Source organism: Rhinolophus ferrumequinum, chromosome 27, assembly GCF_004115265.2.
Source record: "Rhinolophus ferrumequinum isolate MPI-CBG mRhiFer1 chromosome 27, mRhiFer1_v1.p, whole genome shotgun sequence".
NCBI classification, from domain to species: domain Eukaryota; kingdom Metazoa; phylum Chordata; class Mammalia; order Chiroptera; family Rhinolophidae; genus Rhinolophus; species Rhinolophus ferrumequinum.
The window spans coordinates 16,352,405-16,375,974 of NC_046310.1; the positions used below are offsets into that span (position 1 = coordinate 16,352,405).

At 36.8% G+C, this 23,570-nt stretch overlaps 1 protein-coding gene across 3 annotated transcripts in view; it reads right to left on the reverse strand.

The window, feature by feature from the left end:
- EFCAB2 (EF-hand calcium binding domain 2) overlaps nt 1-23,570 on the reverse strand; it is a 64,662-nt gene that overhangs the window by 15,369 nt on the left and 25,723 nt on the right. For all 3 annotated transcript variants that reach the window (XM_033099809.1, XM_033099808.1, XM_033099807.1), the window contains exons 3-4: nt 15,486-15,570; nt 1,126-1,198 (exon numbers count right to left, since the gene is read on the reverse strand). In XM_033099809.1, coding sequence (XP_032955700.1) covers nt 1,126-1,198; nt 15,486-15,570 — 158 coding nt within the window. The remainder of the gene's footprint in view (nt 1-1,125; nt 1,199-15,485; nt 15,571-23,570) is intronic.

The following is a 23,570-nucleotide window of genomic DNA, read 5'->3' on the forward strand; positions in this document are numbered from 1 at the left end:
TTTCCTTTCTCTTTAAAGCAGGTATTATTATGGAGGAACTGATACTCACAGAGGTTAAGCAACTCATCCAGTCAACAATCCCTTTCCTTCTGTGTAACACCAAACAAGCGAGCACTGTGCTGGGTGCAAGGAATAAGGAAACACAATCCCACTTCCTCGTCTTTCTCCTTATTCTTTGTTGATCCCTGTCCTCCACCCAAACCCACACACCTAGATAAGCATTTCCAAAAAACTTCGGGTGGTTGCCCAGGTACTTTTCCCTTCAGGCCTCTGCTTTGCTGAACTGAAAGATGCACTTGAAATTAGATCAGGCACTTTTTTGGAAAACCAAACAGGGCGGGAGGCTCTCTAGTCGTGGGCTGCTCATCATTGCTGGATGTGATAAGCCTCCCCAAGGACTCATTTATACTATTACAAATAATCGTTCTTTAAAATTCTTAGATGGTTTGGTCAATGTCAAGTTAGTTCTTACTATTTTATTATATTTACTACTCATTATGAAAGTTAGTTTTATTTTCCCAAATATAAATTCTTTACAATCTACTCCTGCTTCTATCCTCTTGAACTGACATTATTTACTATATTCCTTTTTTTTTTTTTTTTAAAGAATACTGGGGAACAGTGTGTTTTCCCAGGACCCATCAGCTCTAAGTCAAGTTGTTGTTTTCAATCTAGTTGTGGAGGGTGCAGCTCACTGGCCCATGTGGCCTATGTGGGAATTGCACCGGTGATCTGGGGGTGTTATGAGCACTGTGCTCTAACCAACTGAGCCAACTGGCCACCCCCTACTGTATTCTTTTCATCTGCCGATACTCTTTCTGCATAGAGTCAGTGGCCTGTGTCTACTGGCCTTTCTTCAACTAACTTTAAAGAGTATAATATCTAAAGTGGGGTCTTCCTCGATCCCTTGCGTTACCACTGCCATAGCCATTTCTTCAAAATCTGATATTAATCCTTTCAGATCCTGTTGGTTGGGTAATTCACATAGCGATACTACTGTTTTCACTGAGCACATTCAGTAGGTTAGGGCATTTTTACTTTTAGGTAAGGATTTTTTTTTTTTAAACTATGAGTTACTGGAGTCACACCGAGTCTGCTGAACGAACCTTCGTCCGCCCCGCTTACCTCTGCAATCAGATGGTGCAGCTCTCCTTCACTGGGGCAGCAGCCCAATGACCTGACGATTGTGCCGATCTCTCTGGGGAAAAAGAGTCAACAGTTTTACATTATAAACTCTGAAAAGGAAAGCGCTGTGTGTCTCTAAATTCTTTCAGAGCATATATCGCATAGCAAACAAAGTCACTCAATAAATATTGCCCGTGAGGATATAAAATACTTTCTGGGGAAAGGAAAAGGCAGACAAGTGAACCAAAGAGAGAAGAAAGAAGTGTTTGCATTGATTGGCAAATGCAAGCTCTGCCTGGGCCAAAAATCAAGAAGTTCTAGAAAAGGAAAAGAAAGGAGGGAGGAGTAAGAAAAAGAAATGTCATCTACTTACTAGTTAATTTTAAGTGCTAGCTAACTCCCTTGAGCCTCAGTTTCCACATCTGTAAAATGGCAATGATGATGTCTACCCCAGAGGTCTATGGTGAAGTTTACATTAGTGGCAGAGTATTTAAAAGCATGGCCTCTAGTGTCAGAAAAAATTTCTGATAAGTGCCTTACCATCTCCAACCATTCTATTTCTCAGTCTCCTTTTGCTATCACAATCCTTCTAAATTACTTATCTTGTAACTGCTATTCCATTTCTCACTCATCCGCTCCATGTCTAACCCTTCTCAAATTCCTGCCATCACCAGTTCTCTGCTGATCAATCAGCCCTAGTCTCTCTCTCTCAGCCCCTCTTCCCTCTCTATCTCCATCTCCCTCTCTTCCTCCCATAACCCCCTCCCTCACCTGTCCCCTGCCCTGTACCCCTGGTTGCAAGATGATCTCTACTGTCAAAAAAATATTACAGAAGGCTGAGAGAAGAAGTATCTTAGATTTGGACACAATGAAGACCACAATTTCTGCTCTTTTGTGTTATACTATTTTTGTCATTTTGGCTCGAAAAGTTAATTATTAAGGATGTCTTAACCTTCAGTTTCACAGTAACTTATATTAGTTACAACCTTTTTTTACTCAGCATTTAGAATTGAAAATCGAAAACTTGGTGACACTGGATGGATCTAAAATATCACAAAGTACAAAGTGAGCTGAGGCTGGCTATCAGTGTACCGTTCTTTGCAGAAAATAAAGTGTGTGGAAAAGATGAAGCCTTTTCATCCCTGACAGGACTATGAGGAAGGCAGCACTGTGGGCTGTTCCTGCTGCTGCAACGGGTTAGAGCTGGCGTTTGTGGCTGACTGAGCACTGAGTCAGGCTCTCTAAAGATGAGCAGCAGTCCCCAGAATGAATGGACGGTGTGACCCCCGGCGCAGGAAGACAGCTCACCAGGCAGGTGCTTCTCTGAGGCAATTGGTTGACTGCACTGCCCAGTAAAGGCCACGTAGAGGGTTACGGAGAAGCAAACAACGCAAGGGAGAGGTAGAGGAAGGCAGGTGATGTTTAAATTCCAATAGCCCCTTCTTCTCAAACGTGTTCTTTCTTCAAATGATAATGGAATGAGGTGAATTTGCTTTAAGAGCCTCCCAAGTTCCTAAAGAGAGTTTCTGAGTGGAGAGTAAAGGGAAATTATAGCAAAAACAAAGATGACTCAGAGCTTCTCCCATGTCCTGAAACACAAGGCTAGAGGCACAGAAGCCCAATGATCGCACAAGTTCCTCTCACACTGTAATTCTGGTGCCAAGAACATGGGAACGCAACAGACGGGGTCACGTGGGCCCTGAAGAACTCCAGATGGTATCTGCATGGAGCTGGGGACCTAGCCGTTCTGGAGGAAACCACAGAGCTAACAGCTCAGCTTTAGGAGTAGGAAGGCTCCGAAAGGTCGGCTAAGGAGAAAAGGGTAGGGCAAGAAAAAGAGAGGCCCGAAAAAGGTCAGGCCGTTATTTTTTGGTAAGAACTACAAACTAACTCCAGAAGCCTTTATGGTTAAATACTAAGAATTTGTTTTTGTACTTGCACTATATAGAGAGTAGCAAACATGGAGGCCAAGTCATTTCAGAACAAATGAATAACAATAAGGTTGCACAATACTGACGTCACCATTTGATTTATAAACGGCATTTGCACCACTTAAAACGCTTGACCAGGGTCAGGCCGGCTCGGGGCAGGCCGGCATTCAGCGGGTGCAGTATCACGTCCTGACACAAGGTGGAGCCAGTGCCATTGAGCTAGGTTTGTCAGTCTTCGGTTTAAGGTCAGTCTAAAGTCAAAAACATCAAAAAGTAAAGACCTGGTTCCAGGCAATTGACGCAATTCTAAGGGAGAAAAGAACAGGCAAAATTTTTTACCTTCTCTATGGAGTACCTGATAGTCAGCTAAGTATAAGAGAATGTTAAACGTAATTCAAAAATTTCTAAGAAGGAACAAAGCTGGATTTGAAATTATTTTCAATTATTTAATAAATATTTATTGAACGCTACTATGTGCCAGGTGCCATTTACAGTACAGGAGACAACAAAGTGAAAACCTGGCCCTTGTGGAAGGCATTTTTCACAAATTAACCTTATTTTAGCAAAGCCATGAAATGAAGCCGAAATAATGGCTAAATCTCATATCTCATTCACAGAACTACTTTGTTTAAAAAAAAAAAAAAAAAAAAAAAAAAAAAAAAAAAAAAAAAAAAAAAAAAAAAGCAGCTATTTTCCCAAAGATCTCTCTAATCAAACGAAGGTCATTTTTCCACTGCTGAAACATGCTTCCTGAAAACTTTCTGGTTCTGGCTTGTTACAATATTATTTGTCCTGTACAGTAGAGCTTGCAGCCCCCAAATGAAGAACTCCAGATCTCATGTGCATCACAGGAAAAGAGCTCTAGAAAATATTAAAAACTACTAGAGTGATACAATAAGTAACTATTTTAATGACATCTCTACTGTCACATCTGCTGTGGCTCAGGCACTGCCCCAGGCACAGTGGTTACTGTCATGCATAACTAGACAGGGTCCCTGCTCTAACCATGGAATGCACGACCAGGTTGGAGAAAGCAGACACACACACAAAGGACGTCTATGAGCTAACTTTAGCCAATGACGGTTTCTTCAATACTATGAAGAAAGCACCGCCACCATCACCATCGTCATCATTACTAGATTAGTTTGCTAGGGCTGTCAGAACAAGATACCACAGACTGGGGGGCTTAACCAATAGAGATTTATTTTCTCCCTGTTCTGGAGGCCTGGTGTCCAGGATCGAGGCGCTGGCAGGGTTGGTTTCTTCGGAAGCCGCGCTCCTTGGCTTCCAGACGGCCACACAGTGTCCTCACTTGGTCTTTGCTCTGTACACGGGCGTCCCTGGTGTTCCTCCATGTGTCCTAATTTCCTCTTTTTATAAGAACACCCGTCAGATTGGAGCAGAGCCCACCCTAATAGTCTCGTTTTCACTTAATCACCTCTTTAAAGACCTTATCTCCAAATGAGGTTATTTTCTGAGGTCCTGGGCATTAGGGACATGACTTTGGGGGATACAACTCAGCACATAACAGCAACGATAATTATACTCCTACCACCACCACCCTCTTCTGACCATCTCTCCTGCCAGGACCACTGCACTAGCCCTCACACAGTCATTCGGTTTCTGCTCTTACCAACCCCCTCACTCCATTCTCCTCACAGCAGCCAGAACAATCTTGTAAAAATGAAAACCATATCATGTGGTTCCCCTACTTGAAACCCTCACTAGCTTCCCACTGCAGATAACCTCAACTCCTTTTCGTGGACTCTAGGGCTGTACATAATGTGGCCTCTGACAACCTTTCTGCCTTGACCTTAAGCCAATAAACCAGTACCACAGTCTGGATTATTGTAGCTTTGCAGTCAACTTTGAAATGGGGAAGTGTAAATTCAACTTTGTTCTTCTGTTTGAAGATTGTGCCTACACCGTGTCCCTTGCAATTGCTCGTGAATCTTAGGCTTTTCTTGTTAATTACTAGGGGGGAAAAGGCAGCTGGGATTTTGAGAGGAATTGTGTTGAAAGTGTTGATCAATTTGGGGAGTATTGCCATAATAATATTAAGTGTTCCAATCCAGGTACACAAGACTGGGATACCTTTTGAAGAATTATATTTTACTAGAAAGTTGCTCTTTTCTGCTATATTTTCAAATTTGCTTGTATAGAGTTGTACAAACTACTTTCTTAGGATATTTTTAAATTTCCTGTTTTGATAGTTATTTCCTCCAAGTCATTTGTGTATTTGTGCTTCACAAAAAAGCCAGTCGTTTATCTTTTTTTAACCTTCTACAAAGAACCAGTGTTTCATTTTATTTACCAGTTCCTACGGTTTCCATTTTCTAGCCCCATTAATTGTATTTTTATCTTCACTAATTCCTACCCTCTGCTTTCTCTCAGTTTACCTTTTTCCCCTAGATTTTTGAGTTGAATTTTCTATTCATTTTTTATGACTTTACTGTTTTTGATATGGGCATTTAATGAGTTTTGATTTAGTTGGATCTCATAGATTCTGATGTCATTTCCATTTTCCTGTCTCATTTCTATTATATTTATTTTCTAAAAATTTTCAATTTCATTGTCCTAAAATTTCCCCTTTAACTTAAGAGTTATATATAGACTTTAATTTTTTTTTTCTAGGTTGAGCTCCAGATTTGGGTATGGGTGAGATTTCCCAGGAAAGGGTATAAAGTGAAAAGAGGGATGGAGATGAAACTCTGGTACACATTAATAAGACAAATAGAAGGATAATTGTCCCCAAAAGGAGCTGAGAAGGAAAAGTTGGAGATATTGGATGAAAACAAAAGGTGATGTCATGGAAAACAAGGGAAGACACAACTTAGGAAAAACAGAAGGGGGTTGGGAGATAGAAGTAAAATTATAAATTGCATGTTGAAGAATGAAAAGAGTGAAGGTTATCAATAAAAGCAAAATCCTTTTTTATTAAGATTCTTAGCTATGAAGAGAAAGACAATGACAGGGTATTGGGTGGAAGTTTTTTGCTGTTGTTTGGTTTTTGTTTTATATGGAAGTGGAATATTTTTTAATAATAATGGAGGACTTGCCTTATAATTCTTTGTGCCCTCCACCTACCTAGACTGCTCAGCAGCATACAGAGGTCAGGGTGAATGCCAAGAAAAGCTTAGTTATCAAAAGGGATCGTTACTCGTGAGGGTGTGCCTAAGGCACTCATGCTTGCCACGCCTGCCCCTCGGGGATGTCCTTGTTTCTGCCTGGCTTTAGGCTGTGGGTTCGGGAGAACCACGAGGTCTTGCTGGGTTGGAGCGCTCTGCGAGGCAGCTCTATGCTGCTGCTCTTTTGCATGCAGTCCTGGACCATGTGGGTTTGTGGGGCAGCTCTATAAGGCCACCACACAGACACACTATTACCCAAATGTTTTTCCAAGCTCTAATTAAGATTCCTTTGAGCAGAGTATGGGAATCCCTCCTGTTCCATATCCTTGTTTATACCAGCTACTGTTAGACTCTGTGCCATTGCAGTTCATTGCTCAAGTCCTTGTTTAAGTCTTTGCTTCTCTTTCTCTCTCTCTCTCTCTCTCTCTCTCTCTCTCTCTCTCTCTCTCTCTCTCTCTCTCCCCCCCTTTCTCTCTCTCTCTCTCTCTCTTTCTGTTTCTCTGCTTTAGGAGCTCCCAAATGAGTCTCATATGCATGCAGAACTAGGAACTACTGTTCTAGTCCACATGTCAACCTATCTAGCATCCTATAGCTAGTTTTCTCTCTAAAAACGCAAATCTAGTCTTTTCATTTCTCTGCATTTATGGATTTGTATTGCCTCCATAACGAAATCTAGGCTCCTTAGAGCAGCAAACAAGGTAATTCACGGAATGACCCCTAACCCATCTGCACACATTCATTTCCTAATAATTCCACACAATTAGTTGCATACCGTCTGCTAATATTATTGACACTGTATGTAAACGTAAGACAATGTTGTACACATTACAGAACCCGAATATTAAATCTATTTTTGTCTTTATACGCTTGTGTCTTAGGAGAGACAAGAAACATAAGCTTTCAGTTGAAAACATACTCTTAGAGCCAAGGTGAGCAAAGGAAGATGGCCTAAAATCAGCTCTCAGTGGAAAGTCAGAAATTATTTTTACAATGCATCAGTAGCTTTCAGAAAAAAAATTGACATTTGAGTGTCACTTCTCAGCAATTCAAAAAAATGAAACAGAAGAAGGCTATGGGTTAGTTGCTGGTGTAGCTGTCATGCCTTTAAATTAACCAAAAGCTTACTTGAGTTACAGCACTCACAGCCTGGCTTCTGGCCTAGTTTCATTACTGCCTCGCACAGGGGTATGTCTGAACACTTGTTTCTGAGTCCTTCAGCGACAAAAATGATGAATCCCCCCCTCCCCCGCTCCTTGGGACCCAGCAAATGTAACCAAATCCTCGTCCTTTGACAACGGCTTGAATAGCACCCATCTCAGTCCTGTCTTTCTCACCCCCCCCCCCAGGGAGAGAACAGATTTAGATATCTTGCCTTACTATCTCTGTAGACGCAATGGATGAGGTCCCTGTCACTCTCTCCATCTAGAATATAGGGAACACTGAATTCCTTTGCTATAATTGACTATGTGAAGATGGAGTTACTTTCACTGTGTACAAGGTAGAACCACTAGTTCCTAACCCCTACGGCCCTTCTCACTCCTCCCAAGTAAATCTGGAGCAATTTCAAACAACTCCTGGACATTGTCATGCAACTGCAAATGCATCGAATATCCACAGCTCGTGATGTGTGGAGGGCTCCAGCCTACGACCTACCGTGTTTTCCCGAAAATCAGACTGAGCCTGACAATCAGCTCGAATGCATCTTTTGGAGCAAAAATTAATATAAGACCCAGTATTATGTATATTATATATTATATAATATTATAATATTATATTAAAGACCCGGTCTTATATTACAGTAACATAAGATCGGGTCTTATATTAATTTTTGCTCCAAAAGATGCATTCGAGCTGATTGCCCGGCTAGGTCTGATTTTTGGGAAAACAGAGTAATCACCTCCCAAAGGCCTAACCTCCAAATATTATCGTAATAGGGGTTAGAATTTCAACGTATGAAACTTGGGGGGACACAAACATTCAGATTATAGCACTTCTTATTTATGCCCACCACCATCATACTCTCAGAATTTAATTATGTCGATTGAGATACCCTATCTCCCAACAAGAAAAAATGTCTTCCTCTTTAAGAAAAGGTAAGAAAAAAGAACTTGGGCTTACAGGATTTATTTTTGGCAGTCTAAGAAAGAGATAAAGTCTTTGAACAATTTCACATTAATAATTTTAGCCCTGACACAATAGTATTAGGTTGGTACAAAAGTAATTGCGGTTTTTGCAATTGTTTTTAACCTTTTACACCACAATTACTTTTGCACCAACCTAATAGTATCATTAGCAACCCAAATTTCTGAAATTAGGAGATATGTTAAATTATGGTATAATCATAAATTGGAATACCTTGAAGCCATTAAAAATGATGGTATAAATTTACAAGGTATCAATCAAGTACAAAGTATTCAAATATAAACAAACACTTTAAACATAAAAGAACTAAGGGAAAAATACCCATGAGTACTTTCTGGAAAAAAAAATTGACAAGAGAATCTAGACAATAGAATCAAAATAAATAATTCAAGGATGGAGGGGAAATGGTGGTTAGCAATAATTTCATTCAAACATAGGAAAAATATACTAAAAAATTGTGTGAATATTAAACAAAGTATGAATATTCTACCTTGTCAGTGTAAAAATAATAATGTACTTAAGATAAATTGGAGGACTGAGGGAGAAAAAGTGAAAGGAATTTTTAAAGGGCTGATATCCTCATCTTCTACAGCAAGGAGTCAACTGGTATTTTTTATATTGGAAATAAGTAGTATTTTAAAAAAATACACAATGACTAAAACCTCATTATTTTTCTCATTTATGTTTTCTGAATTTAAAATAAATAATGTCTCTCATGGCCCAAACATTTGAGATTCCACAGCTTCTTCAATTTAAGTTAATTATAGTATTTTCTTTTGTTACATTCAAGTAAAATTAAAGTAGTATTTTTTATTTTTAAAAAACATAGTTAACATGATCTTATTTTTATAGGATAGTCTCTTTTTTCATTCACTTAATAAATATTTATTGGGCACCTATTAAGAGCCAAACAGTTCCGATTGCTGAAACACAACAGTGAACAAAACAGAAACTCCTGCTCTCGTAGAGATTATATTCTAGACTTTCTTCTCTAATTTCTTTCTGTCCCTTTTTTCTTCTGTCCCTTTTCTCCTTCTTCCTTTCTTATTAATTCCCCACCCTTCTATCCATTTATCCTGTTACACATAGATAAAAGAGTTCTAGAATTATAGTTCTCTAACAATTATTTCGGGAGATAGAATTTGGGATGATTTTTTAAAAACTCCTTAGATGATTCTTTTAAGCACAGTTCACCAAAAAGGTTATTACAAGCAAATCAATTTTTTACAAAGCAACTGGAAAATGAGACAGTGAAAAGACAATTTAAAAATATTCATTTCTATGTATAATTGTGAAATATTTCAGAAAAAAATATAACAGCCATACATCCAATACCAAGATTTAACAGATGTTAACATTTTGCCACATTTACTTCAGATTTTTTTCCCTTAACAACAAAACATTGCAGAAAGAGCTAAAGTCCCACTCTCCATCCCTTCTCCCTCTATCTTCAGATGCGACCACTATTCTGAGGATAATGTTGATCCTGACCAGGCACGTTTCTGAATTCATAAACAGCAGACACTATTATTTTGTGTGTTTAGAATTTAAATATCATAATGTTTGCTTCCTTTTGTAATTTTTTAACATAACATTATTTTTGAAATTTATCCAAGTCACACCTATAGTCATAGTTCATCTTTCCTTTCATTCATATGTTTGAACTATCATCGCATGAATAAACCCCAGTTCTTACAATTCCTTCCCTATCAAGGGGTCTATGGATCCAACAGTCCCATTCCTCTCTTATAATATGTTTTCCATTGTACAAATGCAGACCTATTTACCTATGCAGTTTTTCTAAAGCTCTTTGAGGAGCCTCAAGCTTTTTCAGATAATAACGGTTCTGTCCAAGCAATTTCTCCACACTACCTGATAAAAATGAATTGTGAAATGTTGTATTAACTTACCTTCAAAAATATTACTAAATGTGAAAAAGTAGACGTAATATTTATGGCACCTTCATCCCTCTTAGAGTCATTTCTAATCTATTGCAAAAAGGTTCTTATTATCTACATCTTATTGCTTTTTAGACAAGACGTAATATACTGAAGGTTCCTGCCAATTGCTTAAGAAACTTAAATCTCCTTATCAGTGAAAGAGATGAGTACTAGGTTTTGTGTGCCTCAGACACTCATGCTGAGTTGAGATGGAAGCAGTGAAAAAGAGGATCCCTGGGGATCCTGGGCTGTGAACAATTTACTTAAAGACTAAGAAAACAAGAAAACATTAGAGAAAATCTCCTATAGAGGAGCTAGGTATAAAGTAAACACAGAAGAGTCTGGAATACTAAGAATAAGTCATTTTGGCACAGGTGGGTGTGGTTGGGGGAAGGGAAAGACCAGCACTGTTATTCCAGGATTGGACCCGATATCATCTAGTTCACTAAATTCTTGAGTATCAATCTGTTCTGGAATTGATTAGAACGGAGTATTAAAAATATATTTAAGGTGATCTGACCTTATATACTTTTCAACCTCGTTCATATTTTTTTCGCTTGATACTCTGATACTCTTGTGGCTTAAGTGATTCAGGCGATTATTATTTCCATTTTATAAGTCAGGAAAATGACATAAAAAGAGGATGGGACATAAAAAAATCAACGCTAGAAACAGCAACAGACTCTACTGGTTTCTAGTGTACTTTTATTCTGTTACAGCCAAAGATGAAAAATACAAATTACAAAAAACTAGATTTGTTTGTGAATAGAATTTGAATGACTATCATATTAAATTTATGAGCTACATGGAAAAAGCTTCTTTACTTTAGAGGAATTCCTTGTGGGATGTTTCGGTGTTTTGTTTTGTTTTGTTTCTTTACCAAACTAGCTTTATTCAGGGTAACTTAAAATTAATCTTTAAAACTACTCCAATGACTTTTGATTATTTCCAAAAATTAAATCCATACTCAAGAGATATGTAATTTGACTTTTTTTTTTAATTTTCTGAATGTCAGAAAGTAAAAATAGTTTAAAAAAACAGATGGCATACAGACTAAGATCTTTATAATATATAAAAAGACAATAATTCAATTTAAAAACTGGGGAAAGGTCATTAGTGCCAGTTCAAATAAAAGGAAATACAAATAGCTTTTAGACATATGAAAAGATGTCCATAATTAGAGAAATGAAAATTAACAGTGAGTTTCTATTTTTCACATATCAGATTGGCAAAAATCTTGAAGTTTGGTAACAAACTTTGTTTAAGAGGGAGTAGGAAAGCAAGCATGATCATACAATGTAATGAGAGAATATATTGTCAAGATAGGACCATCAACCAAAATCTTCATGCACTTTGACATATTTCCAAGAATTTCTCCTATAGAAAAATTCTCACTTTTGCAAAATAATATGCATGTAAGATATTCTCTACAACATGGACTATTATAGCAAAAGCCTGGAAACAACCTAAATATCCATTGATGGGAGATTAATTCAATATATTCAGATTCATTCATGCAATGAAATGAGGAAGCTCTTTATGTACTAATAAAGAATAATCACAAAGATATATTGCTCAGTGAACAAAGCGAATGCAGAATGGTTCATATAGTCTCTCACCACTTATGTTAAAAATACACACATATCCTATAACTCAACATCAAAAAACAAACAATCCAATTAAAAAATAGGTAAAGGACTTGAATACACATTTCTCTAAAGATGTGCAAGTGGACACATCTTGAAAACACATGAAAATGTAGTCAACATCAATAGTCATTAGGGAAATGCAAATCAAAACCACAATGAGATACCACTCTACACCCATTAGGATAGTTATTTTAAAAAACAAAAATCAGAAAATAAGTGTTGGAGAGGATGTGGAGAAATTTTTTTAAAAAGCACTTTGTGCTTTGCTGGTGGGAACGTAAAATGGTGTAGCTGCTGTGGAAAACAGTATCGTGGTTTCTCAAAAAATTAAACATAGAGCTACCACATGATCCAGCAATTCTAGTTCTCGGCATACACCCAAAAGTAGTGAAACCAGTGACTTGAACAGATATTTGTACACAGATGTTCACGGCACATTATCCAAAGAGCCGAAAAGTGGAAACAACTTAAATGTCCATGGACAGACAGATGGATAAACAAAATGGGTTATATGAGTATACACACAGTGGAAAATTATCCTGCCTTAAAAAGGAAAGAAAGGGTTGGCCGGTTAGCTCAGTTGATTAGAGTGTGAGCTCTGAACAACAGGGTTGCCAGTTCGATTCCCACATGGGCCAGTGGGCTGCGCCCTCCACAACTACACTGAAGGACAACGATTTGGAGCTGTTGGGCCCTGGAGAAAAACACTGTTCCCCAATATTCCTCAATAAAGTTTATAAAAAAAAAAAAAAGGAAAGAAATCCTGACACACATTACAACATGAATGAACCTTGAAGGCATTATGCTATGTGAAATAATCCAGACACAAAAAGACTATTGCTGTATTTACTTACCTAGAATAGTCAAATACATAGAAATAGAAAGTAGAATGGTGATTGCCGGGAGCTAGAGAGAGGAAGAATGAGGAGTTATTGTTTAAAGGGTACAGAGTTTCAGTTTAGAAAGATGAAAAAGTTCTGAAAATGGATGGTAGTAATGTGAATATACTTAATGCCACTGAACTGTACACTTAAAAATGGTTAAAATGATAAATTTTATAGAAAAACAAATGCCATGATTTCATTTATATGTGGAATCTAAAAAACAAAATAAACAAACGAAACAGAAACAAACTCATAGATACAGAGAACAAACTGATGGTTGCCAGATGGGAGGGGGTTTGGGGGATGGATGAAAAAGGGGAAGGGATTAAAATCTATAAATTACCAGTTATAAAAACAGTCACAGAGATGTAAAGTGCAGCCTAGGGAACATAGTCAGTAATACTGTGATAACTATGCATGATGTTAGATGGATACTTGATTTATAGGGGGATCACTTCAAAAGTTATACAAATGTCTAATCACTGTGTCGTACACCTAAAACTAATACAATGTATGTCAACTGTAATTGAAAACTTTTTTAATTAAAAAGAAATTAACTGCATACCCAATGTGTATAAAGTAATTTTCCAAACTGAATCAGACATTAAACTTTTAAATAGTTTTTTTGTTAAATTTTGTTATATATATTTATAATAAAACATACACACACACACACACACACACACACACACACTTGTATTTGCATGGACTATCTCTGGAAGAATTAGAAACTTATTAACAAATTTTGCCTTTAGAAAGGGGAACTGGATAGCCAGAAGTTAGAGACGAAGAGATCTGCCTATCACTATTCATATATTCTTTTCACTTTCGAATTTTCTCCCATTTAAATATATTATCTATTCAAAACCTTAATTTTCAATCAATCTTGTTGACTGAAATCTGAACACAGAGCAGGAAAATTTAGCTTATGTAAGCTAACAATGTATTATGTCCTATGTTTTGTCTGAGGCAAAATAAAAATTCTCCTAAATAATGATTTAAAAAATCTCAATGTTTTTCAAGGTGCCAACTTTCAAAAACTATTTAACAAGGAAAAAGAACTGTTTCAGAACGTGAAAGATCAAAAGAGAACAAACAGAAATAAGTAAAAAAGGTTATGTAAGTTTTGTTATGTACAATATAAATTGCCAATCCAGATTAAATAGAGGAAAATAAGTCTAAATTATTTACTACAAGAATATAAAGTGGAATCATAATACCTAATATTGTCCTCAGCTTTAAATCCCAAGCTAATTTGTTCCAACCTAATAATGTTCTAAGAGCTTTAAAAATGTCCACTGACAACAGTGGTTCTCAAACTTTTCGGTCTCAGAACCCCTTTTACACTCTTAAAAATTACTAAGACCCCTCCAAAGAATCTTTTAATATGAGTTATATTTGCATATTAGCAATTAAACCTCAAATTTTTAAAATATTTATTACTTCATTTAGAAATAGTAACTTAGAAACCCATTGTATATTTACAGAAATAACATAATTTTCATGAAAATAAACTATATTTTCCAAAACAAAAAACAACCTTAATTAGAAGAATGGCACCATTTTACATGTTTACAAATCTCTCTCATGGCTGGCTTCACAGATGACAGCTGGATTCTCCTATATGGTTCTGCATTCAATCTGTTACAATATCTCACATCATGCAGATTTTGAAAAACTCCAATATACACTTGTGAAAAAATGAGAATGAAAATAGCAAATACTGTCTTTGATTTATTATGAAAATAGTTTAGACTTCATAGACCCCTGAAAGGATCCTTGGGACACACAGGTACCTCGAAACCACACTGTGAGAACTACTTACACCAATCCTATGAGGAGAATATGAAAACTGAGGCACAGAGGGAATAAATATGTTACTCACAGTCCCAAAACCAGGACTGGACCCCAGGAAGTCTGATTCAGACCTCAGGGTTACCCCTGGGAGCAAGGAGGAAAGCAGCATGGAACCTTTTCCATAGTGATGAGAAACCCACTAGAGGACTGGCAGTCACAGTAACAGGCCTCCCTCTATCTGTTGTGATAAAATTTCCAATTAAATCTTTTGGTATGTACGAAGCAGAGGTAAGGGGAAGGGAGAGCAGAAGAATGGTGGTGTAGATTTTACAGCTTCTATTATACTCATGAAAAGTCTCCTCTACCTTTTGCTTTTTTTTTTTTCTGGTCTCAAACTAGTCTTTGTTTCCTGTCCTCCATTCTAGATCTAGCAGTGTGCATTCATGTCTTTCTCTCATCTTTTTATGTTTTTGTGTTTTGGTTCTATTTGTTATTTTACTTGGGAAGTGTATCATTGCTTAAGCAGTATAAATCTTTTGGTGGCTTGATGACACATACCTATTTATTTTAAAAGAAAATTCTATTCATTCACTCAACAAATATTTACTGAATGACTATGTCTAGCACAAAAGCTACAATAAAAGTTTATCTGACTCACATAATGTACAGGTTGGAATAGGCAATGTGAACATATTCTTTTCACCAGACTATAAAGAAGAAACAGTTTTGACCTGAAGCAATAGTTACCAAAGACCTTTTATAGGGCACAGGAAAATAAATACTTTAAATAGCGTAATAAATCCAAGGAATGTAAAAAGAAAAGAGCCCTCTTTTATTTTATGAATTGTATCAGTATTTTAGATTATAAAGAAAGAAAGTATCTCCAAACCTCACATCCACTGTATTATTCAGCTCATGGTCAAACACTTCAAAAGCCTCTTTGATTTTTTTGTGAAATTCTGCTACTTCTATCTCTGCAAAAGACAAAATAAGTAAAAAATTATTTTGCTTTAATTTTGAATTCAAAACAAAAATTTCAATAAACTAGAAATTCTTAATAAGGAAGAATACGCAGAACTCTTTCCTCATCGTAAGTATCATTTAGCATGTTTAACTTCCTCTGGAGATCTCAAAGAATGGAACAGACTTTTTTTTTATTTTTAACTTTTTTATTGAGGAATAAAACACATACAATTTAGTATCAAAAGTGCACTACTCTTAAGTACACAGCTTCATGAGTTTTCACATACGTATGTAGTCATGGAGCCACCACCCAGGTCAAGATACAGAATATTTCCTGCCTAGCCTCAATCTCAGGTAGTGTGGGCACAGTCTCAGCCTGAGAGGCGGAGGGGACCAGGGCCACAGATGCTGCTTGCGGGCACTAGAGTGCCCACCTGTCTTGCTTTCTTTCCACCTGGGCGTGGGAGGCATACAGAAGCAACATGTGACACTCCCTCAAAGAGCTTTCAGACTAATTTTGAGACTAAGACTTACTTACATGAAACAATTTATAAAAGTAATTTATCCAATAAATATTTACCGACTCCCTACTGTGTGCTAGACACTATTCTAGGTACTGAGGTCAAAGCAAGAAACAAAACACACAAAAACCCCTGCCTCCATGGAACTAGTTTTTTTGGGGGAGATGCATAAGCAAACCCCTAACCGCAGACATTTAGGTTGTTTCTGATCTTTCGTCGTTATAATTATTATTTAGTGATCGATATTGCCCAGTTCATCCTCGTGCACGTGTCTTCTTATCTCACTGAAATGTAACACAATGAGGTGAGCACAGCTGAATTTGTGTGGGGTACTGGAAAGGTGCTTATTACTCATAATAGTACCTTGGGAAAATGTCACTGCCATTGCACAAAGGTTTTATTTGCTTTTTAAATTTAAGATCATTTGTAAAGTGCATTCCTTCTCTCTTATTTTTAGGTAGTCACATCTGGTGAGATTTCCTATCATCCCATAAAGTTTAGAAACTTATCCCTTGAGGAACTTCTTGGTTGGTGAACACGTGGAAGTCCTGGGACAGTGTGGCACCCAGAGGACATGGAAGCAAGCTGTGACCCCTTACTCTATACCTGGCCCTACACATCCCCTCCATCGGGCTGTTCCTGAATTAGAATCTTAGCAGGAATATCAGAGGCTGTTTAGCCCAACGCTCAATTAGTCATGGATACTTCCTACAACATGCATGATGTGTGGTTCTCCAGCCTTTGCCTGATCACCTGTGCAGGTAGAAAACCACCCCAGGCAGCCTACCTCAAAGCTAGACAGTTCTATTTTAAAATTTGTTCTTATACTATGCTAGTGTCACATTCCCAAGTTAAATTAAATGATGCTCATATTATCCAAAAATTCTTTAGAGGGGAATTATTGTAATTTTTTCAATCTTGGTCTAAATACAGGATATATGCGCCCAGTGTGTAGGCAAGACAACTCAGTGAGTTGTGGGAAGAAAACATTACAACTTCCATTTGAGAGAGAGAGAGAGAGAGAGAGAGAGAGAGAGGAAGGGAGGGAGAGAGAAGAAGGGAGGGAGGGGGGGAGGGAGGGAGAGAAGGAAGCAAAAGGAGCGGGAGGGGAAGGGGAGAAGGGAAGAGAAGGGAGGGGAGGGGAGGGAAAGGGAGGGGAGAAAGAAGAAGAGAGAAAATTATCTTTTTCTAGAGGTGTGGTGAATACTCAATTCTATTTTCTTCTACAATTTAAAAATATATTTATTCATTAATCCATCTGAAATTTATATTGATTTGATTCAAAGTGAAAGATTAATTTCTAATCTTAGCTTAGTACAATAAGTCCACAATTAATGTCATCAGTAGGTTCTTGGAAACAGCTACTTTAATCAAAATGAGGTATAAAGAAACCAGTTTTACCCTAGGCTAACTGATATAAACAAGAGTTAAGTTCCTAGGGCATATTTCTGGTCACCAAAAATCACCAAATCAAAACACTTCTAATATTAAACATTGAAATAAATGTGAGTTACACATACATTTAAGAAAGATTAATAGAGATAAGTATAATTCTTTTCCGTCCCGCTGACTCCAGCTCAGGGGCACAGGTAGGTGTGCCCCTTCCATCGCAGGGCCACTCACACCAGCACACAGCCTCAGGCTGGGACAGTGCAGACACGCCGATTCTTGCACATCTAACATGCACATCTTTGGGATGTGGGAAGAAACTGGAGTTCCTGCAGAAAAGCCACGCAGACATAGAAGAACATGCCAACTCCACACACAGTGACTGCGGCCCAAAGTCAAATTTTTTTCCATCAGTATTATAATGAAACAACATTGAAGGAAACAACATTATCCGAGGACCTGCTGTAATTTCGAATTTACTAAGCACCTGATTTCTTTCCTTCTATTTTATAATGTGTGATAGTCTTACAGTGTTATGTGATGCAGATTCCTTCTATTGATTGTCTATTCTATTGATTCCATTCTGATTTGAATGCCTAGTCTTATGCGATTACCATACTATTTTATTTAATGCCACTGTATGGCCTCTCTTAAGAATGTTCATTAATAATCTCACCTGTTTCTTCTTCCAAATAAAATTTACAAATCCAAATAAAATTTAGAAATTCCAAATAAAATACCATTGGGAGTTTTACTGCTACTACTACTACAATGAAGCTACACATTGAAAAACAATTAACATTTTAAAACAGTTTCCACATCTAAGAGGTATATATTAAGTACATACCCCTTTTTATATCTCTAAATATTAAATATTATGGTTTTCCTCATGTAAGTCACACACAATTCTCCAAGAAGATTATGCCTGAGTATTTTGTAGGCTTTCTAGATATTGTGAGGGAATTTTTTTTAAACCCTATAATTTCTGGTAGTTGAGGTAAACATTGGGGTTTTTTTCTATTAATCTTATATCCACTTCATATCTATCCAGTCTTATTTTTTTCTACTAACCTTATTTCCTGAAACTTCTTACTAATTATAACCCTTTTTCAGCTGTTTATATGTTCTTATAATACAGTTTGTCTCTTCTTTCCAAAATTTATACTTCTTATTTCTCTTTCCTGACTTATGGCACTGACCAACTTTAATGTATAAAGTGATAATGATAATCCTTGTTTTTAAAAAGATTATCATTTAATAGATTAGAACATTAGTCTTTTACCAGTAAGTATAATGCTGATCTGTGTTCTGACATACGTATTTCTCATAATTTAAGGCATTCCATTCCTATGTCTAAGTTTTTATATTAAGAACAGGCATTAACTTTTAACAACCTCTTATCAATATTTTCTAAATTTTCTAAAGTCTGTTCTCTTTCATACTTATTTATCAAGATGCTTCTCAATAAGACTTCAATGATTAAAAATGTCTGGGAAACTTTGAATCTTATATGCTCCTTTGGAGATTTATAATACATGTTAGTATATTAAAGCTTTGGGGAAGTTCTACCGCAAAGAAACTTGCTAACTTGAGCACAGCATTTTCCAAATGTACTTGATCATGGAATCTCCTTTTTCTAACTATCATCTGTCAGGAATAACTAATAGCTTAGCTGAAATCTCGGGCTGCCCTCCCTCAGGAATCCTCACCTTCTGGATATCAGTATATGTGAATGGATTAAAGGGGGACCCCAAAATACTAATCCTCTCATCTCTCAGCGTGTCCAGAAGTGGAGCAGCTGAATGCATCTATTCCAGGGCTTCCCAGAAGGAGGCTCAAAGCAGTACAGGATCTGATAGCATGCCCCTTGATGTGCGCAGGTGGTAAGCACAAATGCCATCAGACACCCACTGCGCCACGTTGCCAAGAAGGTGATCTACCAGTTGGGCTCCTATTTCAGAAGCCAGGTACCAAATGCACCACTGCCCCCCATGGACAAGGAACCCATGGAGCTACTGGAGAAGTTCCCATTCCAGATGCCCAGGGAGCGTAATGTGTGCTCAGTTGGGAGTGAGGGAGCTCATGGCTCTAGGGCGCAGCCCCAAATCCGTATCTTGCCATCTATCAGCTACTTCTGGCCTCTGCAGCTGACGTGCCTTTCAGTAGCAGCCAAGCCGGCTGCATGGCTCTAGCAACACACGCATGTTATATAAGTTAAACCTTTATCATTATTTTGAAATCATTGATATGAGAAAGTTCAACTGGATTAAAAATCATTGGCATTAGTACAAAATTTTCTAAGTTATATTCGTCAATTAAAGGGTGAGTTTTCAGATTGTATAATTTCAAGTGTTATAACTTTTTAATAGTTGAGAAAAATGCTTTTACATTTTTACATGAGCAAAACTCATTGGTGATAAACTAAAAAATTGAAGAGATCTTATTAAAAAGTTTGATAAGAATTGAGTATACTCATTTCTAGTATAAGATCTGGTATTAAAAAGTATTCTGGGAAGCAAGCTCAAGTTCTTTATTAAAAATTTTAAATATATTTGGAACTTTTATATAAATGCATGATTTAAAAATTTCCTAATACTCTTGTTTTATTTTCTTATAAAAATTATAAAGGAAATGCAACAAATTTTTTCATCATTATGGATGCTTCAAAACTCTTCCAGTTGTTAGTTACCCCAGTATGCCCTACAAGCATTATTTTCCATGTTCATGTTTTGAAGTGATAAAAGTTGGGAATCACTACCTCTCTAAGTCTTCGGAGAACTGGCCACTTATTCTCCTTGGGCCAACTCTCTCAGGGCTCTCCATTGCAGCTCACAGTCCCTTATTCCTAGCCTGTTATATTTTTTCCAACTCTTTTAATTTAGAAAAATTTCAAACATACAGAAAGGTTGAAAGCTTAGTATTGTAAACAACTCTATACCCACCACCTGCACTGAACTATTGTTAATGTTTTGCCATTTGTGACTTCCTCCTTATGTCACTGTCTCTAAATAAATTGCAGATATTACCATACTTCATCCCTAAATACATCAGCACGTATCTCCTAAAAATCAGGACATCCTCCTACATAACCCCAATATACTTATGACATCCTTCAAAATTCACTAAGATCATCCAATATCTATTCAATTTTTATATTTCTCCAACTGTACCACTTCAACTTTTATTTTTTCAACCTAAACTTTAATCAAAGATTATGTACTACATTTGGATTTTGTAATTTTTTTTTTGGTCTCTTTTAAACTAAATCAGCCCATCTTTCTGTAACCTCCTCTGCCCACCCCTCCATACCCCATGAAATTAGTTTGTTAAAGAGACCAAGCTATGAAGCATCTTACATAATGTCCTACATTCTGGACTTGTCTGATAGCTTCCTTGTCTCAACCTCATGTTAAAAACTACCATCCATTAAGTTTCATTCCTTCATGACATATCACCTACTACTTTTTGTCATTGCTGTTTTCCATTGATTTCTCTGATTACTGTCCTCCAAATTTATCATCCCAACTAATTCAGTTGCCAACAACCCGTCCTCATAGTTCTATATGATCATCAATACCTACTGATTCTACTTATTAATACACTGCCACTGCTTAAATTTAGACCCTCATTACTTCTGGCCTGGATTAATATAGTCACTTCCTGCCTTTTTGCCTTCAGTCTCCTTTCCCTCCATTCCTATTCCATCATCCTTCAAACCATAGCCCACTTTGCTAAGATGATTTTCTAAAATGAAAATTTGCTCATATGACTCTCTGGTTTAAAATCCTTCCATGGTTCTTAAAAAATACACAACAGTTGAATATTACTCAGCCTTAAAAAAGAATGAAATTCTGACACATGCTACAAAATGGATGAATCTTACAGGCATTATGCTACATAAGATAAGCCAGATACTGACGACAAATACTATATTATTCTACTTATATGAGGTACCAGAATAGCCAAACTCACAGAGACAGAAAGTAGAATGGTGGTTGCCAGGAGCGGGGAGGAATAGGAAGTTATTGTCTAATGGGTATAGAGTTTCCACTTGGGATGACGAGAGGTTCTGGAAATGGATAGTGATGATGGCTCCACCGCCCTGTGAATGTACTTATGTCAGTGAATTACAATCTTAAAATGGTGTTTAAAAAGTTGTTAATATGTACCATATTTGTCATTGTTTTCTATCTATTGCCCTGTTCTTTGTTTTTCTATTTTTGTCTTCTACCCTTTTTCTGCCTTCTATGGTTTTAATTGAGCATTTTATATGAATCCATGTTCTGTCCTTTCTTAGCATATTGGTTATACTTTTTTTATTCTCACATTATCTGGAGTAATTCAAAATGGTTCCTTTTTCCCTCTTCCTACTGGAAACACAAGGGATTTCCCCCTGATAGTCACTATGAGAACCTGGTCAATCTCCTGGAGGTAAAACTCACTAAAGTGTGGGGGTCCTCTATAACTGGGCTCCCCTGGAGTTTTTAACTCTCAGACTTGTCCACACTGACCCTCCAGCAATTCATCAATTTACAGTTCAGGTTTTCCTGCCCTGGCACTGGTGCCCGTGGTAATTTCTGCTTCTGAGTCTTTGCTCAGGTAAGCCGTGACTCTCTATATTCACCTGTCTCTCCAATTCTGGGGGCAATAGTTTGATCTGTGTCTTCCCATCTCTTACAGACCCAAGGAGATCTGTTGATTTTTCATTCTGTTCAGCCTTTACTTATTATTAGGACAGAGTGGCCAAGACAATCCATTTTATTATGGCAGTATGTATACCGGCATTAAATCAAATGCGTCCCTGTTAAATAAACATTTTATTTGCAGCATCTTAACAGCTCAGGGATAGATTTCCAGACATTTATTTCCCTGCCAAATGATTCCAATATGAAATGTTTTCTTAAAATTTTGTACTGAAATAATGTTTTGAAGTATTAATAAATAGCCAAAAGCTTCTCCACCCTATGATAATTACCATTCCAAATCATACCTTTGGAAAACCAGGTTACTTAACTATTGACCAGAAAACCCGTGTGGTAGAAATATTCTCAAAAGCCTTGGTATAGGAAAGAGTAAAAATTTCCAAAATACTATATGATAAATATGTTGCCATTATTTCATTCCCTTCCATCATTTGTTAATATACCTATAGCCAAAGGGTACTGAGTAAAAATTGCTAAAAATGCTTAACAACAGGTTCTTATCTATCCTGTAATTAATCAATAAATCGAGAGAAGCAATCTCATCAGAATTCTTTACACACATTCTATTCTACCTTTCCAATATTAAAAGAGGAAGTTATATATCATAGTGTAGACCACGTCTCCATTGTGCTACTTATCACGCAGAGTATATTTTTGTGCCGTATGCTGCAAATAGTAAATTTAAGACGTAAACATATATATGGTGTCACATCTAAAGTGTATAGTTTAAGAATTAACATGAATCCTTTACAAACTCTTCCAAAATTAAAAAGGAGGAAATGCTTCCCAATCCATTATATTATAAAGTCAGTATTAGTTTGATACAAAAAAAAAACAAAACAAAGACAACAGAAGAGAAGAAAACTAAGACCAGTATCTCTTACAAATATAAACACAAAAATCCTCAACAAAATACGAACATACCAAATCCAGCCACATATAAAACGGATTTCATATACCATGACCAAATGAGATTAATCCCAGGAATGCAAGATTGGTTCAACATATGAAAATCAATCAAATATACCACATTAACAGAATGAAGGGGAAAAAAACACATAATATCAATTGACACAGAAAATGTATTTGACAAAATTCAACATCCTTTCATGATAAAACACTCAAAAAACTAGGAATGAAAGGAAACTTCCTCAACACACAGATATTAAACAATGCGAATATTCAATAAGAATTGCACATTATAGCTCAGGCAAGTTTCTAGCCTAATTCTCCACAGATACACACCAACCACATTTAGCCACAAACTAGACACCTGCTGAACATGAATGAACTCTTATGCAGGAAAACAATTTATTTAAAACCTTCAAATAGACTATTATATAAATAGATTAAAACAAGGCAAAGTTGGCTATTTTTTAATGCATTACTCTGACAGAG